Raw genomic sequence first — 18,968 nt, forward strand, 5'->3', positions numbered from 1 at the left:
GTCACCATGGCCAAGACCAAAGAGCTGTCCATAAATGTAAAGGACATGATTGTAGACCTGCACAAGACTGGACTGGGCTACAAAACTATTGCCAACATACTTGGTGAGAAGGTGACAACAGTTGGTGCAATAATTTGCAAATGGATGAAACACAAAATAATTGTCAATCTCCCTCGGTCTGGGGCTCCATGCAAGATCTCAGTTTGTGAAGTTGTAATGATCATGAGAATAGTGACAAAGCAGGGGAAAAATGGTCAATGATCTCAGATCAGGTGTGGTGACACACTATGCCATGAAGGGCTCAAATCTTGCATAGCAAGGCACAACTGCTCGAGATTCTGGAGAGAAGGAGGCTTGAAAATAATATTTAGAAAATAAACGGCAAACTTGTCTTTAAGATTATAGTGACATCTAGTGGACATTTCTGAAAACAACTTGCGGAATAAGGAGGATAATGTGATGGAGGGTGTCTACATGGAAGCCTCTGTACTGTTATTTGTGATTGTAAAAAAAGGTTTGGCGCCAAATCTACTGAATGACTATTGAAGTAAGCCTGATGGAAGACTAGTGAACAGCTGAGGAGCTACTACAAACACTGATGTTAAAGGGGCAGGGGAGTCATCTCAGAGAGCAGCAGCTGATTTGTTAGTAATCAATCATCCACAATTATCCGGGCACAGATGATGAATTCATATTTCACAAACATCAAAATTACTTTTCTCCCCCATTCACTGCAAGTCCAGTTGTAAATATTTAAATAAAATGCAGATGTAGTATCTCCTCATAAGTCACACAGAGAGTAGCAGATGGGGCACCAATCTACTTTGCTTCAGGAAATGTATTCAGCTACCATCACCAGCACATAGACATACAGTGGGGTGCAAAAGTATTCGGCCCCCTAGAAGTTTTCCACATTTTGTCATATTACTGCCACAAACATGAATCAATTTTATTGGAATTCCACATGAAAGACCAATACAAAGTGGTGCACACGTGAGAAGTGGAACGCAAATCATACATGATTCCAAACATTTTTTACAAATCAATAACTGCAAAGTGGTGTGTGCATAATTATTCGGCCCCCTTTGATCTGAGTGCAGTCAGTTGCCTATAGACATTGCCTGATGAGTGCTAATGACTAAATAGAGTGCACCTGTGTGTAATCTAATGTCAGTACAAATACAGCTGCTCTGTGAGGGCCTCAGAGGTTGTCTAAGAGAATATTGGGAGCAACAACACCGTGAAGTCCAAAGAACACACAAGACAGGTCAGGGATCAAGTTATTGAGAAATTTAAAGCAGGCTTAGGCTACAAAAAGATTTCCAAAGCCTTGAACATCCCACGGAGCACTGTTCAAGCGATCATTCAGAAATGGAAGGAGTATGGCACAACTGTAAACCTACCAAGACAAGGCCATCCACCTAAACTTACAGGCCGAACAAGGAGAGCGCTGATCTGAAATGCAGTCAAGAGGCCCATGGTGACTCTGGCCGAGCTGCAGAGATCTACAGCTCAGGTGGGAGACTCTGTCCATAGGACAACTATTAGTCATGCACTGTACAAAGTTGGCCTTTATGGAAGAGTGGCAAGAAGAAAGGCATTGTTAACAGAAAGCATAAGAAGTCCCGTTTGCAGTTTGCCACAAGCCATGTGGGGGACACAGCAACCATGTGGAAGAAGGTGCTCTGGTCAGATGAGACCAAAATGCAAAACGCTATGTGGGGCGGAAAACTAACACTGCACATCACTCTGAACACACCATCCCCACTGTCAAATATGGTGGTGGCAGCATCATGCTTGGGTGGTGCATCTCTTCAGCAGGGACAGGGAAGCTGGTCAGAGTTGATGGGAAGATGGATGGAGCCAAACGCAGGGCAAACTTGGAAGAAAACCTCTTGAAGACTGCAAAAGACTTGAGACTGGGGCGGTGGTTCATCTTCCAGCAGGACAATGACCCTAAACATAAAGCCAGGGCAACAATGGAATGGTAAAACAAAACATATCTATGTGTTAGAATGGCCCAGTCAAAGTCCAGATCTAAATCCAATCGAGAATCTGTGGCAAGATCTGAAAAATGCTGTTCACAAACGCTATCCATCTAATCTGACTGAGCTGGAGCTGTTTTGCAAAGAAGAATGGGCAAGGATTTTAGTCTCTAGCTGTGCAAAGCTGGTAGAGACATACCCTAAAAGACTGGCAGCTGTAATTGCAGCAAAAGGTGGTTCAACAAATTATTTACTCAGGGGGCTGAATAATTACGCACACTCCACTTTGCAGTTATTTATTTGTAAAAAATGTTTGGAATCCTGTATGATTTTCGTTCCACTTCTCACGTGTACACCACTTTGTATTGGTCTTTCACGTGGAATTCCAATAAAATTGACGCATGTTTGTGGCAGTAATGTGACAAAATGTGGAAAACTTCAAGAGGGCCGAATACTTTTGCAACCCACTGTAGTATACAAAGCACAAGAGTGGCCGTCTAACAGCCATTTTGCGGTAGTTCCGCTTCCTCAGAGACCGTATATGACCATGTATGTGTTTATACGGTCTCTGAGGAAGCAGAAGTACTACAAAACGACTAGTACGGCCACTCTTGTGCTTACTATATATATTGTGTATACTATGTCTATGTGCTGGTGATGGTAGCTGAATACATTTCCTGAAGCAAAGTGGATTGGTGCCCAATCTGCTACTCTCTTTGATACTTATGAGGAGATTCTACATCTGCATTCCATTTAACTATTTACAGCTGGACTTGCAGTGAAAGGAAAAAAAAAGTAATTTTGATATTTGTGAAATATGAATTCACCACTACTATCTGTGCCCATATATTTGTGGATGAGTGAATACTAACAAATCAGCTGCTGCTCTCAGAGATGACTTCCCTGCCCCTTTAACGTCAGTTTTTGTAGTAGCTCCTCAGCTGTTCACTAGACTCTTTCTGGGCTACAGCAGTCTTCTTTTTACTTTACAAAAAAAAAACATAAAAAACTCCCTGGAAAGGATCTATGCAAAGCTGCCAAACTGTTTTTGCTATTTGTTTGCACAATATTTTGCCAGTTGGAGTGATCAACTCCAGCAATTATGTGAGCAACTCCTTTGAGGAGATGGACTAGACCAAAACCTGTTAGATTTGTCAGAGTTTGACCACCTACTGTGACAATGACCTAAGGAAATAGTATTTTATAGTAAATTTCACTTTGGGCACATTGTACATCTTATATGTATGCATTTTAAATTTTAGACTTACTAGTGACATTGGTCCTTTAAGTATATAATACAATACAATACAATACAATACAATACAATGACATTTGTAAACCACTTTTCTCCCAAAGAGAAAAGCGCATAGTTGTGTCTCAGATTAATACAGGGTTGCAGGCTGGACTGTGTTACAGAGGAGATAGTCAGGTGTTCATAAATGCCAGACTGAAGAGGTAGGTTTTCAGTTTAGACTTAAAGGGGCACAATTTTATTTATTTATTTATTGTATTTATAAAGCGCCAACATATTACGCAGCGCTGGCTATGGTGAAAATTGTAAAATGTAAAATATGTGCTAACATATACAAAAAGGAAGTACGTTTTTTTCAGATTAAATTGAGCCATAAATTACTTTTCTCCTATGTTGCTGTCACTTACAGTAGGTAGTAGAAATATGACAGAAGCGACAGGTTTTGGACTAGTCCATCTCTTCATAGGGGATTCTTAGCAAGGCTTTTATTCTTTATAAAGATATTCCCTAAAAAGGATTTAAACAATGATGCTGGCCAGCTTCCCTGCTTGCTGCACAGTTTTTGGCAGTTGGACAGAGCAAGTGGCATTCACTAAGTGCTTTTGAAAATAAATAAATCCCTGAAAATCCCCTATGAAGAGATGGACTAGTCCAAAACCTGTCGCTATCAGATTTCTACTGCCTACTGTAAGTGACGGCAACATAGGAGAAAAGTACCGTAATTTATGCCTTATTTTACTCTTGAAAAAACGTACTTATTATTTGTATATGTTTTCATATATCTTAAATTTTACAATTTTTCGCTATAGTGCCCCTTTAAATGCTTCCAGGGATGGGACTGTCCTGATTGGGTGTGGCAGGGACTTCCAAAGTGTAGGGGGAGCATGACAGAAGGCTCTGTCTCCAAAGGTTTTGAGGTGGACTCTGGGGTGACCAAGGTGTTACATCCTTTTGATTTGAAGGATTTGAATGTCAGTAAGCCAATCTTAAACAAAATTCTCAATTTTATTGGTAGCCAGTGGAGTGAGCACAGAGTTGGTGTTATGTGGCAATGGCGGGGTTGGCTCGTTAACAGCCTTGCGGCAGCATTCTGTACTAATTGCAGGCGGTGTATAACAATATTAACACTTTAGGTTACAACTTCACTTTTATATTCTGGTAAAAAAAACAAAACACTGTTTTCGTTTGTGGTCTACCTAGTAAAAATCAAGATATCAGTGAACAGAGTACATTTAAATAAGGCGCCTATTAAAAAGGGTGCAGGGTAATGCCGATACTAGAAAATTGGTATATTTACTGATATTCTACTATCAATGCCCCGAGGCCCAACACAAGCTCTCAGTTGGAAAGCAGCTGCAGCCATTGCACTCTTCTCCCGAGGCTGTCCTCCGCAGACTGCACAGGCCACTCCCACTGCTGTTAGACCTAAGTGTGCCACTATAGCCCCAATTTAAATAGTGGAGCGCAAATTATACCCTCGGCACCGCTATAGCTGCTAATTACATAGTGGCCTATAGCAGTGCCTAAATTACATCTCATTGCCACTATAGCAGCTAATTACATGGCAGCCTATAGTAGAGCCCAAATTAACAGGTGCGTCTTCTGCTCTTCTTACCTGCTTCGCAATGAACAATCTCATCACATCATTACCTACAACCATCTCTGCACATAAGAACTACAAGTCAAGGGTGTTGGAAATCTGCATACCCTCATTGAGCGGCAAATACAGACAACTGAGCAAAATTGGTGCCCAGATGAAGGATTCTGATTGGCTGCCCTGAGTACTTAGTTTAGGACCATGCCCGGATTTACCTCAAAGGAGCCTATAAGCACAGATGTTCTGGCATCTTAAATTTCACCCTCCATGAACCTAAAACCTAAAAACCAAGTCTGCTTGTTGTGCCAGATGTCACTTCTCCCTTATTTTCCTTGCCCATAATAGGTAGCTACAGGTGCCCTTTAGTATTAGGTAGCCAGAAGTACCCTCAATATAAAGTAGCTAGAGATGCCCCTGACTGAAGGAATGCCAAGAGCAAGGTGAATAACCTCCTATTTAAACTCTCATCAGGACTGTATAGGGAAGGAAGGAGGGAGGCGTTCAGGAGGTGGAGTAAGCCGCCTTTCCATCATCAGGCGCCTTTAGGCATGTGCCTACAGTGCCTTATGGCAAATCTGGCCCTGTTTAGGGCAGCTAAGAAATCACTCAACCAGTGTAAATGTCTTTCCATTTGATCTTGATGTTCTAATCTATGCTTAAAAATAAATACCAACTTGAAGCAACCAAACTGAACTGTCAATGTGAATAACATATATTCTAATGTCAATAGCAGTTGGATTAGACTTCCTAAATACTTTATGAAGAATAAAAGTGCCAAAACATTACTTGATTTTCCCGTATGATCGACCATTCGGTTCCATAATTTTTGTCGGACCGAGGGAGAATCTATCATTCCATTCTGCTCAACTGATTAAAATTGGCCGATTTCTAGTCGAATCGACCAATTTACTTAATCAGACAAGATGAACAAGATCGGAAAGTTACTGTTCACATGATTTTGATCGACACAGAATCGATTTTTTTGTTTCAGAGAATGAAGGCACAACAGCTTTCAAATCGATTAGTGATGGAGAATCTATATAGAGAGCACTAAAACATAAGTCTCCTCCTTAGCTAAAGAGCAAAACTCCAAACAGCATTTTTTTTTAACTACAGAGAAATAAATTATGCTCAATATATTATATTAAACTGTATTCATTATTTTCCAGATTCATGTTTGCATTCTCTACCTGTGCAATAAATTAACTATTTCAGCGTACTTCCTATCAAGTGTAGGTTGCATCTGGTTATCTGACTCTGCCGTTCCCTCAACAATGAACGGACACCGGATAGCCTGCAGCTTTTCCGTTACCATGGAGAAAAACACTTGAGATCCTTGGCTACAGACTATCAGAGATGAGCCTTTGTGCCTTGGACCAGACTAACTCTAAAAGGATGCTGACTGGAAAAGCATCAAAACAATAATTCTTCATTCATTTTTATTGGACAAAGTTTCTGATGAAGAGTAGCACATTCTCTGCACTAATCTATGGCCGAATGAACCGCACTTACAGAAGTCACACGTGCCAGACTCCATCGTACGCTGATCTTTGTGTGCCCACACTTGTTGAGAAGGGTTCTGTTACATAGAGGAGAGCCCTGCACATGTCACTTGGAATTCTTGTCAGAAAACTTCTATTACACAAAGAACAATGTTGAGAAGAATTCATGCTGCCTTCCATCCAAACTCTTGCAGTCGTGACCTTGTGGATGGTCCTCCATCTTCTCATGGTGGGACGGTATCGCCGGTACGACTGGTCCGAAGCACTTCCATGTTTGTGGTCGGTGGGAGACCGACCTTCAATGAGACACTGAAAAAATACAAAAGTACTACGAACATTGAGGAGACAGGTTGCTGCCATTACAATGACGAGGACTCTGCATGGATGTTTGCCAAGACCCAGGACTTCCTGCAATACCTCCAGGACTTGTTAGCACTTAGGAAAAAATACCTGAGCAGTCTGCATGACTTGAAGTGTATGACTGGGGCCCCCGATTACTCTCCAACATCCACCAAGTCTTCCAAAGTCGGAAAAAAGCCAACACAGAATGACGACTCTAAGGTAAGAAGAGGGAGATATGATGCGGCCAATGGGCTTGCCTTTGTAATAAATGTATAATTTCATTAAAGAGGCCCTGTAGTGACATATAGCAGAATGCTGTAAATTATTCAGGATACCCACTTTTATGGTAATGTCCTCCTTGGTTTCAGCATTAGAAACACTTCTTATAGCTATATATTGCTGTATATTGGTATGTAGCCCCACCCTCCCAGTGATTCTTTGCCTTGGCTGATTAGCTATGCGGAATCCCCCCTCCCCCAGAGCATTCTGGGAGGCCAGGTATATTTTGTACTGGCTTTGGAACTCTTAGTAAACGAACATTTCTCAGAGATAACCTGACAGAACTAAAGATGTCACCTCCTGTGATACATTTCAGAATGTAAATGGAAAGATTTTACAATGGACAAACACTGACTAAATCATTTATAAATGAATATTGTAAAAAAAATAATAATGATTAAAAAAAAATAAGCAATTTTATTCCGTATATTATTTTCACTACAGTTCCTCTTTAATTCACACATTCAGTACTAGTTTAACCATGGAAAAAAATACTTTTAGGCATTATGAATAAATGAATGGAATATTTATAAAAGAAGATCGGAAGCCCATCTAAATGATAAAAAAGAGAATCCTCTAGGTTAGTGTGGATTACTCCTGAACTGCCATATATGTCTCACCCTCCACACTGCCACCTGTCCATTCATTGCAAGGATAAGGCCTTCTTTTTGCCAGACTAGCGGCTCTTCTATTTATAGTTTTTGTTCTGGCATTGCCATCTTGGATAGAATGTTCCGGAATTAGGTCTCGGAACATCCTATACAATACTTTAAAGTGGAACTGTAAGGCATAAAATCAAAAATCAATTCTTTATTTTTATCTGGTAAACAAGTAAAAAGGATGCTAACCAGGCAATCCAAAAGTTAAAACTCACTCTTACTTTTGTTGTTGATAAAAGATCATTCCCCAGTTTATCTGGCTCTTATTTGGTACATCTGCAGCACAAAGGAAGTTGCAGAGCATGCTGGGTTGTCTTTTTTTGCTTCTTTACTTTCCCCTCAGTCTTAACTAATGCAGCCTGATTGGCTGACGCCTCTTTCCCTCCTGTTTTCCCCTCCCACACATCTGTTCCTCTCTGATTGGCCAGTATTTCTCATACTGAGAAGCTGCAGAGTCACACAGTGACAATGCACTTTCTATTGCAGAGCTGGTGGGAATGCCTGAAGGCTGTGTGTGTTTGCATTGGCCGCCATCCTCCCAGAGTAAGGGAGGAAATGACATCAGAATTGGCTACAGACACAGGGATTCCATAATGGCAACTGATACGAATGGCATCCACTAAGATGCCATTCATATCGGCTACTAAACAACCGTCGGGGGTCTTAAGTGCTGATAGTAAAAGATGGTCTTGTTAAAGGACAACTGCAGTGGGAGGGATATGGTGACTGCCATATTAATTTCCTGTTAAACAATACCAGTTGCCTGGCAGCCCTGTTGATCTATCTGGCTGCAGTAGTGTCTAAATCACACCAGAAACAAGCGTGCAGCTAATCTTGTCAGATCTGACAATGTCAGAAACACCTGATCTGCCGCATGCTTGTTCAGGGGCTATGGCTAAAAGTATTGGAGGCAGAGGATCAGCAGGGAAGCCAGGCAACTGGTATTGCTTAACTACTTAAAGCGGACCCAAACCAAACATTTTTTTAATTCAAAATATTTAGTTGCACCACTCTGACACATACAAAGATAAATAAACACTCCTTCAAGCCTATGAGCATTTCAGTGCATGCTTTTCACCCTTCTCTTTTCATAACTAGGGTTATACAGGTGGCAGCCATTAGCAATTCCTCCTTTGCCAGACACCACCTACTCCACCAGTTTGCCGGTTTCTGTCCCGGCAATATGAAAGGAAGGGAGGGGTTTCTCCATTAAATGTAAAATATTTTATATTTGTCATCATGCAGCTGAAAAAAGGCTGCTAATTATTATTATAATTTAGAAAATAGATTTTATTTCTTAAATCTTGTATTTTTAATTTGGGTCCACTTTAAGGTCCACGGGCTTAAAGGGTCACTTAAGTCTCTGGGAAAAATGAGTCTTACTCACCTGGGGCTTCCAGCTAGTGTTGGGCAAACATCTAGATGTTCGGGTTCGGGCCGAACAGGCCGAACATGGCCGCGATGTTCGGGTGTTCGACCCGAACTCCGAACATAATGGAAGTCAATGGGGACCCGAACTTTTGTGCTTTGTAAAGCCTCCTTACATGCTACATACCCCAAATTTTCAGGGTATGTGCACCTTGGGAGTGGGTACAAGAGGAAAAAAAATTAGCAAAAAGAGCTTATAGTTTTTGAGAAAATCGATTTTAAAGTTTCAAAGGGAAAACTGTCTTTTAAATGCGGGAAATGTCTGTTTTCTTTGCACAGGTAACATGCTTTTTGTCGGCATGCAGTCATAAATGTAATACATATAAGAGGTTCCAGGAAAAGGGACCGGTAACGCTAACCCAGCAGCAGCACACGTGATGGAACAGGAGGAGGGTGGCGCAGGAGGAGAAGGCCACGCTTTGAGACACAACAACCCAGGCCTTGCATGAGGACAAGAAGCGTGCGGATAGCAATTTGCATTTTGTCGCCATGCAGTCATAAATGTAATACAGATGAGAGGTTCAATAAACAGGGACCGGAAACGCTAACCCATCACAGATGTTCATTGTTCATGTTACTTGGTTGGGGTCCGGGAGTGTTGCGTAGTCGTTTCCAATCCAGGATTGATTCATTTTAATTTGAGTCAGACGGTCTGCATTTTCTGTGGAGAGGCGGATACGCCGCCGATCTGTGACGATGCCTCCGGCAGCACTGAAACAGCGTTCCGACATAACGCTGGCTGCCGGGCAAGCCAGCACCTCTATTGCGTACATTGCCAGTTTGTGCCAGGTGTCTAGCTTCAATACCCAATAGTTGAAGGGTGCAGATGGATTGTTCAACACAGCTACGCCATCTGACATGTAGTCCTTGACCATCTTCTCCAGGCGATCGGTGTTGGAGGTGGATCTGCACGCTTGCTGTTCTGTGTGCTGCTGCATGGGTGTCAGAAAATTTTCCCACTCCAAGGACACTGCCGATACCATTCCCTTTTGGGCACTAGCTGCGGCTTGTGTTGTTTGCTGCCCTCCTGGTCGTCCTGGGTTTGCGGAAGTCAGTCTGTCGGCGTACAACTGGCTAGAGGAGGGGGAGGATGTCGATCTCCTCTCTAAAGTCTCCACAAGGGCCTGCTGGTATTCTTCCATTTTGACCTGTCTGGCTCTTTCTTCAAGCAGTTTTGGAACATTGTGTTTGTACCGTGGATCCAGAAGGGTATAAACCCAGTAATTGGTGTTGTCCAGAATGCGCACAATGCGTGGGTCGCGTTCAATGCAGTCCTAGGCCGAAGAGGTCATAGCCTAGGGTCACAAAACCTGTTTATTTGGGCAATTTCAATGGTAGCGAGTCTGACGTACATAAATCGCAGCAATGGCCGTTAGCAACGTCTGAATCTCACGAAATGTCTCATGCAGGTAGAAGACATATTGTTAGACTTGGGCTCCAAAGATGGGTTCCCTACATCTCTGCAAACCAGAGTTACAGGGCTCCAAATTTGGTAAAATCACCCATAGGCTTTCATTGGGCCTCCTATTTACAGTTCCAAAATCTCACATCTTTTTAAAGGGCAATTACTTAGCAGTGGCAAATTTTCTAGCATTGTAGGGACCCTTAGGGGGAACATGACTGGTGAGTTTCGGGCCCCTAGGCCAAAGAGGTCATAGCCTAGGGTCACAAAAACCTGTTTATTTGGGCTATTTAAATGGTAGTGATGGTGACGTACATAAATCGCAGCAATGGCCGTTAGCAAAGTCTGAATCTCACGAAATGTCTCATGCAGGTAGAAGACATATTGTTAGACTTGGATTCCAAAGATGGGGTCCCTACATCTCTGCAAACCAGAGTTACAGGGGTCCAAAATTGGTAAAATCCCCCATAGGATTTCATTGCCTCCCTATTTCACTTTCCAAAATCTCACATCTTTTCAAAGGGCAATGGCTCAGCAGTACCAAATTTTCTAGCATTGTAGGGACCCTTAGGGGAACATGACTGGTGAGTTTCGGGCCCCTAGGCCGAAGAGGTCATAGCCTAGGGTCACAAAAACCTGTTTATTTGGGCTATTTCAATGGTAGTGATGGTGGCGTACATAAATCTCAGCCATGGCCGTTAGCAACGTCTGAATCTCACAAAATGTCTCATGCAGGTAGAAGACATATTGTTAGACTTGGATTCCAAAGATGGGGTCCCTACATCTCTGCAAACCAGAGTTACAGGGGACCAAAATTGGTAAAATCCCCCATAGGATTTCATTGCCTCCCTATTTCACTTTCCAAAATCTCACATCTTTTCAAAGGGCAATGGCTCAGCAGTACCAAATTTTCTAGCATTGTAGGGACCCTTAGGGGGAACATGACTGGTGAGTTTCGGGCCCCTAGGCCGAAGAGGTCATAGCCTAGGGTCACAAAAACCTGTTTATTTGGGCTATTTCAATGGTAGTGATGGTGGCGTACATAAATCTCAGCCATGGCCGTTAGCAACGTCTGAATCTCACGAAATGTCTCATGCAGGTAGAAAACATATTGTTAGACTTGGATTCCAAAGATGGGGTCCCTACATCTCTGCAAACCAGAGTTACAGGGGTCCAAAATTGGTAAAATCCCCCATAGGCTTTCATTGGGCCTCCTATTTACCATTCCAAAATCTCACACCATCTCAAAGGGCAATGGCTCAGCAGTGGCAAAACTCACCAGTCATGATCCCCCTAAGGGTCCCTACAATGCTAGAAAATTTGGTACTGCTGAGCCATTGCCCTTTGAAAAGATGTGAGATTTTGGAAAGTGAAATAGGGAGGCAATGAAATCCTATGGGGGATTTTACCAATTTTGGACCCCTGTAACTCTGGTTTGCAGAGATGTAGGGACCCCATCTTTGGAATCCAAGTCTAACAATATGTCTTCTACCTGCATGAGACATTTCGTAAGATTCAGACGTTGCTAACGGCCATTGCTGCGATTTATGTACGCCACCATCACTACCATTGAAATAGCCCAAATAAACAGGTTTTTGTGACCCTAGGCTATGACCTCTTCGGCCTAGGGGCCCGAAACTCACCAGTCATGTTCCCCCTAAGGGTCCCTACAATGCTAGAAAATTTGGTACTGCTGAGCCATTGCCCTTTGAAAAGATGTGAGATTTTGGAAAGTGAAATAGGGAGGCAATGAAATCCTATGGGGGATTTTACCAATTTTGGACCCCTGTAACTCTGGTTTGCAGAGATGTAGGGACCCCATCTTTGGAATCCAAGTCTAACAATATGTCTTCTACCTGCATGAGACATTTCGTGAGATTCAGACTTTGCTAACGGCCATTGCTGCGATTTATGTACGTCACCATCACTACCATTTAAATAGCCCAAATAAACAGGTTTTTGTGACCCTAGGCTATGACCTCTTTGGCCTAGGGGCCCGAAACTCACCAGTCATGTTCCCCCTAAGGGTCCCTACAATGCTAGAAAATTTGCCACTGCTGAGTAATTGCCCTTTGAAAAGATGTGAGATTTTGGAACTGTAAATAGGAGGCCCAATGAAAGCCTATGGGTGATTTTACCAAATTTGGAGCCCTGTAACTCTGGTTTGCAGAGATGTAGGGAACCCATCTTTGGAGCCCAAGTCTAACAATATGTCTTCTACCTGCATGAGACATTTCGTGAGATTTAGACGTTGCTAACGGCCATTGCTGCGATTTATGTACGTCAGACTTGCCACCATTGAAATTGCCCAAATAAACAGGTTTTGTGACCCTAGGCTATGACCTCTTCGGCCTAGGACTGCATTGAACGTGACCCACGCATTGTGCGCATTCTGGACAACACCAATTACTGGGTTTATACCCTTCTGGATCCACGGTACAAACACAATGTTCCAAAACTGCTTGAAGAAAGAGCCAGACAGGTCAAAATGGAAGAATACCAGCAGGCCCTTGTGGAGACTTTAAAGAGGAGATTGACATCCTCCCCCTCCTCTAGCCAGTTGTACGCCGACAGACTGACTTCCGCAAACCCAGGACGACCAGGAGGGCAGCAAACAACACAAGCCGCAGCTAGTGCCCAAAAGGGAATGGTATCGGCAGTGTCCTTGGAGTGGGAAAATTTTCTGACACCCATGCAGCAGCACACAGAACAGCAAGCGTGCAGATCCACCTCCAACACCGATCGCCTGGAGAAGATGGTCAAGGACTACATGTCAGATGGCGTAGCTGTGTTGAACAATCCATCTGCACCATTCAACTATTGGGTATCGAAGCTAGACACCTGGCACAAACTGGCAATGTACGCAATAGAGGTGCTGGCTTGCCCGGCAGCCAGCGTTATGTCGGAACGCTGTTTCAGTGCTGCCGGAGGCATCGTCACAGATCGGCGGCATATCCGCCTCTCCACAGAAAATGCAGACCGTCTGACTCAAATTAAAATGAATCAATCCTGGATTGGAAACGACTACGCAACACTCCCGGACCCCAACCAAGTAACACGAACAATGAACATCTGTGATGGGTTAGCGTTTCCGGTCCCTGTTTATTGAACCTCTCATCTGTATTACATTTATGACTGCATGGCGACAAAATGCAAATTGCTATCCGCACGCTTCTTGTCCTCATGCAAGGCCTGGGTTGTTGTGTCTCAAAGCGTGGCCTTCTCCTCCTGCGCCACCCTCCTCCTGTTCCATCACGTGTGCTGCTGCTGGGTTAGCGTTACCGGTCCCTTTTCCTGGAACCTCTTATATGTATTACATTTATGACTGCATGCCGACAAAAAGCATGTTACCTGTGCAAAGAAAACAGACATTTCCCGCATTTAAAAGACAGTTTTCCCTTTGAAACTTTAAAATCGATTTTCTCAAAAACTATAAGCTCTTTTTGCTAAAATTTTTTTCCTCTTGTACCCACTCCCAAGGTGCACATACCCTGTAAATTTGGGGTATGTAGCATATAAGGAGGCTTTACAAAGCACGAAAGTTCGGGTCCCCATTGACTTCCATTATGTTCGGAGTTCGGCCATGTTCGGCCCGAACCCGATTATCTAGATGTTCGCCCAACACTACACGTGACCCGTTCGGCCAATCACAGCGCTAGCCGAACGTTCGGGTAACGTTCGGCCATGCGCTCTTAGTTCGGCCATATGGCCGAACAGTTTGGCCGAACACCATCAGGTGTTCGGCCGAACCCGAACATCACCCGAACAGGGTGATGTTCTGCAGAACCCGAACAGTGGCGAACACTGTTCGCCCAACACTACTTCCAGCAGCCCCCTGCAGCTGTATTGTGCCCACGCAGACTTCATCAGATGATCCTGGCCCAGCTGGCAGCCACTTCCGGTTTCGACAGGCTGGGAACGCGAGTGATTCTTCGCGTTCCTGCCCTGTCGACTCCTGTCGCCGAAACCGGAAGTGGCTGCCAGCTGGGCCAGGAGCATCTGATGGAGTCTGCGTGGGCACAATACAGCTGCAGGGGGCTGCTGGAAGCCCCAGGTGAGTAAAACTCATTTTTTTCCAGAGACTTAAGTGTCCCTTTAACCACCCTGGCGTTCTATTAAGATCTGAAAGTTGGTTGCATGAAAGCCCACTAGAGGGCGCTCCTGAAGCGTAATTCCGATCGCCTCAGGCGATCAGAATTAACAAGGAAGGCTGCAATGAGCGACGAGCGGAGTGACGTCATGGACGTCAGCCGACGTCCTGACGTCAGCCGCCTCCGATCCAGCCCTTAGCGCTGGCCGGAACTATTTGTTCCGGCTGCTCTGGGCTCCGGCGGCTGGGGGGACCCTCTTTCGCCGCTGCACGCGGCGGATCGGCACGCTGCGGCGGCGATCAGGTAGCACACGCGCCTGGCAAAGTGCCGGCTGTGTGTGCTGCTTTTTATTTGAAGAAAATCGGCCCAGCAGGGCCTGAGCGGCAGCCTCCGGCGGTAATGGACGAGCTGAGCTCGTCCATACCGCCAGGATGGTTAAACCCCGCTAAAGATCAGGCCAATTTTCACAAAATAGGCCACTGCAGCTTTAAGGCCTCGCTGCAGGGCAGTACAACTCAGCACACTATTGGTAGGCTCTGATCCCTCCTGGGATGTTTGTTTATTTTTTTATAAATAATTATAATTTTTTTAAAATAAATAACTGTATATTTTTTTTATAGCCCACCTTCCCTCCCTCCCCCCGCCCACCAGCCAATCAGCGCGATCAGCTGTCATAGGCTTCAGCCTACGACAGCAGATCGCTTCCCTGTCGCCCAGGGGGATAGCCATGTCACACGGCTATCCCCAGTACAGAGATGCCATAGATCACAGCACTGTACTAAGTAAATAGATGGCTGTTTTGCCATTTAACAGTCTCCTAGCGGGCGGCGATAGCCGGTGGGAGACTGATGGAGGAGCGGAGCTCTCTCATCCAAGCAGAGATGCGCGCACATCAGCGTGCACAATCTCCTGCTAATGCCCGCCCCAGGACTTTACGCCGGCGTTAGACGGGCCTGGGGCTGCCGCCGTGGCCACGCCCTTCGGCGTGTCGTGGTCGGCAACAAGGTAAAAGGAAATAAATATGGCAGCCTCCATATACCTTTCACTACAGTTTTCCTTTAAGCCCCAACTATGGTTACCACTGGTCAGCATCTTTGTATAGATCATCTCCAGTAGGTGCTTTTGTAAAGAATAAGGTAATACTGAGACTCTACCATGAGGAGATGGACTAGTCCTAGTCAGATGTGTAACATATTTTTTTTTTTTTTTTAATAATCTAGATGTGTAACATTTTTACTACCAACTGTAAGTGACAGCAACCCAGGAAAAAAAAATAAGTAATTAAGTAATTAATGGTATGGAAACACCAGTGCAATGCCTTCCAGGTATGTCCTGTGTTGCAATAAGAAATGAACTATGGACAATATTCAAGTTTTTGTTGGACTGCAAGACTGACAAACAATTTGTTTACACAGGTTTCGAAGGACAACATAAGGCAGCATCCTAATGGAGATATCCTCGATGCATTGGCTTATTTTGACTCAGTTATTGCAGAACTGGATTCAGAAAAGAAAATAAGAACATTGCCAAGTGATTTCAAGCACGCTGATGTTGACTTTGATGGTTTGTAATTTTGTTTTTTAATGTTTTCATATTAAGAATACGCACCATTGCTCCCGTCTTTATAAAATGACCGTATGTTTTGGAATATAAGACGCACTTTTCCTCCCCCCAACAAATTGTCTTATATTCCAAAGACAAGGGAGTCCCTAACTTACGATCGCTTGTGGATACAAACTGCCGCCCCGCCGGGTTGTCGGGGACTCCCTACCTTGTCCCCCTGTGTGGTCTTCTGATTCCCACCCCGTCTCCTCCACTCCCCTTGTGTAAAAACAATTAGCGGCAGTGCGGCTCACCTCACCAGCAATTCCAGCGGTGAGCGCAGACCTCTCAACGCCTACCTATCTTTTTTTGTTGCAGCTTCCACCTCAGGTTTCCTTTAAAGGACAACCGAGGTGACATGTAACATGATGAGATAGACATGTGTATGTACAGTGCCGGCACACAACTAACTATGCTGTATTCATTTTTTTCTTTCTCTGCCTGAAAAAGTTAAACATCAGGTATACAAGTGACATTTTCTGCCTGGGTCGGGACCAGGTCAGACTGGGTCAGATTATAACATAACCCTCACTAATAAGTAATTATAGCCATAAAACAGTAAATGGCTTCTGAGAGCAGGAAAGAGATAAAAAGGGGCAAAAATTCATAGATTTGAGACCTGACATACTTCAATGAGGGTGTCATTGAACAGAGACAATGAAACAGTAACAACTTAAATACTAGATTTAAATATAAAATAAAACTGTGGCATATCTTAAAAAAAAGGTCATTTTTAGAGGACAGAGGATAGATACGATTGTTTTTCTCATCCATTTATTTTCACCTTGGATGTCCTTTGAACCATTGAGTCCTTACATAGCTTATTAAGTTAAGTACTTATTCAGTAAGTTACTTACTCGATTTTCCTTTTTGCCTGCAGTGGCGACCAGTAGCAAAGAACACAGTTTGCACTCTAACTGGATCCTGCGGGCTCCGCGTAGGACCACAGAAGACATCATTAAGGCAACAGCCTACAGCCAGTCTTGGAGGAGCAGCATCGGCACCATAACCACCAAAAGGATAGAGCGACATCCAATCTATTTGCCCAAAGCTGTAGAAGGAGCTTTTAATACATTGAAATTTAAACCTCGGCCCAAAGTAAAATAAGCAAAGTAAAGCAGCATATTTCTTTGTCATGCTTGGAAGCTGCAAAGCTTATACAAAATGGCTACTTGGTGTTGCTTGCTGAAAAGATCAACAACATTGTTAAAGAAAGAATGAAAATTAGTCTAACCAACACTTTTGTCCAGTTTTGGGCAGATGAAAATGCATTGAGTCATTTACCAACTCTCTAAGCCAGTGACTAAAACATAATGATGCTTGCAATGAAAAGCCTAGCTTTCTCCCATGTCTGAGCCATTAGGAAGGGGGTCTTATACCACTTGATGGCCATTCTACTTATTTTACATTAGGAAGGAGACAGATTGAGGGAACTCACAGATTAAGTGATCTGATGTGGACAGAGCAGAATCAGTGGAGACTCTCAATATCTGTGTCAGGAATAAATGCAATATTTGAAGTGAAGGAAACCTTGAATGGAGAAAACTGGTTTGGACCAATTTTTGCACCGCTGTAGATATTTTATTAACAGATTAACTATGAATAGACTGAAATAGACTGAATTCTAAAACATTCTAGAGATGCAAGGTGAAGAACCGACCATTTGAAAACACTGTGCCCAAGTGAATGAAGCTGGTGAGGATGTTGGACCAGCAACACTGAGATGTGACGTCACCAGCAGATATTGGCAACTAGTGATCCTCTACGAATTACAGCGCTGCACTCAAGGCTGGATTTATACTTTTTGTAACCCTAGGCCAAGTATGTTGTGGCTTCCATTTCTTGTGCAGCAGTGCCCATTCCATGTGCAGCCCCCTCTTCCATGTATATCATCCATGTACAGCAGCCCCTTTCCTTAACCAGTTCACCCCCAAGGGGTTTTACCCTAACGGACCAGAGCAATTTTCACCTGTCAGGGCTCCTCCCTTTTATTCCCTAATAACTTTATTACTACTTAACACAACAAAATGATCTATACCTCGTTTTTTTCGCTACCAATTAGGCTTTCTGTGGGTAGTACATTTTTCTAAGATTTTTTTTTATTCTAAATGCGTTTTAACAGGAAAAATTAGAAAATAATGAAAACAATTCATTACATCTCAGTTTTTGGCCATTATAGTTTTAAAATTAAACCTTCTCCTGTGCATAAAACCGACACATTTTATTTGCCCAGTTGTCCCAATTATTAAACCGTTCAAATTATGTCCCTATCACAATGTATGGTGACAATAAATTATTTGGAAATATAGGTGTTATTTTTCTGTTTTGTTTTTTTCTTGTCCGGTCCATAATTACAAGCCTCTATGTAATTAAGTAAAAGTATTTTTCCCTCATAAAATATAGATTAAAAAAGCTGAGTCCCTAAGGCAACTAGTTATGTATTTTTTTAAACTGATTTTAAAGTGTTTTTTTTTTTTGGGGGGGGGGGGGGGGGCTTTGGAAGTGTAAGTTATTAATTTCATTAATATTGTGTATGTATGTATGTGCCCGTATGTGTATTTTTTCTTTTTGCCCACCAGATGGCACTAGTGAGCACTTTCCCGTTTTATAGGAAGTATTCACTTCAGTATTTTTTACATTCAAAGGAATACTGTAGGGGGTCAGGGGAAAATGAGTTGAACTTACCCGGGGCTTCTAATTGTCCCCCGCAGACATCCTGTGCCCGCGCAGCCACTCTCTGATCCTCCGGCCCCGCCTCCAGTTTACTTCTGGAATTTCAGACTTTAAAGTCTGAAAACCACTGCGCCTGGGTTGCCGTGTCCTCGCTCT

At 43.4% G+C, this 18,968-nt stretch overlaps 1 protein-coding gene across 1 annotated transcript; it reads left to right on the plus strand.

The window, feature by feature from the left end:
• Positions 1 to 6,486: 6,486 nt before the first annotated feature.
• On the plus strand, positions 6,487 to 17,246 carry C2H13orf42 (chromosome 2 C13orf42 homolog). Its single transcript, XM_068265059.1, has 3 exons — positions 6,487 to 6,897; positions 15,953 to 16,100; positions 17,020 to 17,246. Exons 1-3 carry the CDS (start codon positions 6,487 to 6,489, stop codon positions 17,244 to 17,246), a joined length of 786 nt encoding a protein of 261 aa, XP_068121160.1.
• Positions 17,247 to 18,968: the final 1,722 nt, after the last annotated feature.

Source organism: Hyperolius riggenbachi, chromosome 2 (assembly GCF_040937935.1).
Source record: "Hyperolius riggenbachi isolate aHypRig1 chromosome 2, aHypRig1.pri, whole genome shotgun sequence".
NCBI lineage: Eukaryota > Metazoa > Chordata > Amphibia > Anura > Hyperoliidae > Hyperolius > Hyperolius riggenbachi.

Excerpts from the sequence above, each read along its gene's own strand:
- C2H13orf42 (XM_068265059.1), top strand. The coding sequence starts at position 6,487 with ATGTTGAGAAGAATTCATGCTGCCTTCCATCCAAACTCTTGCAGTCGT. Across the intron at positions 6,898-15,952 it reads CACAGAATGACGACTCTAAG|GTTTCGAAGGACAACATAAG; the intron begins GTAAGAAGAGGG and ends TTGTTTACACAG. Across the intron at positions 16,101-17,019 it reads CGCTGATGTTGACTTTGATG|TGGCGACCAGTAGCAAAGAA; the intron begins GTTTGTAATTTT and ends TTTTGCCTGCAG.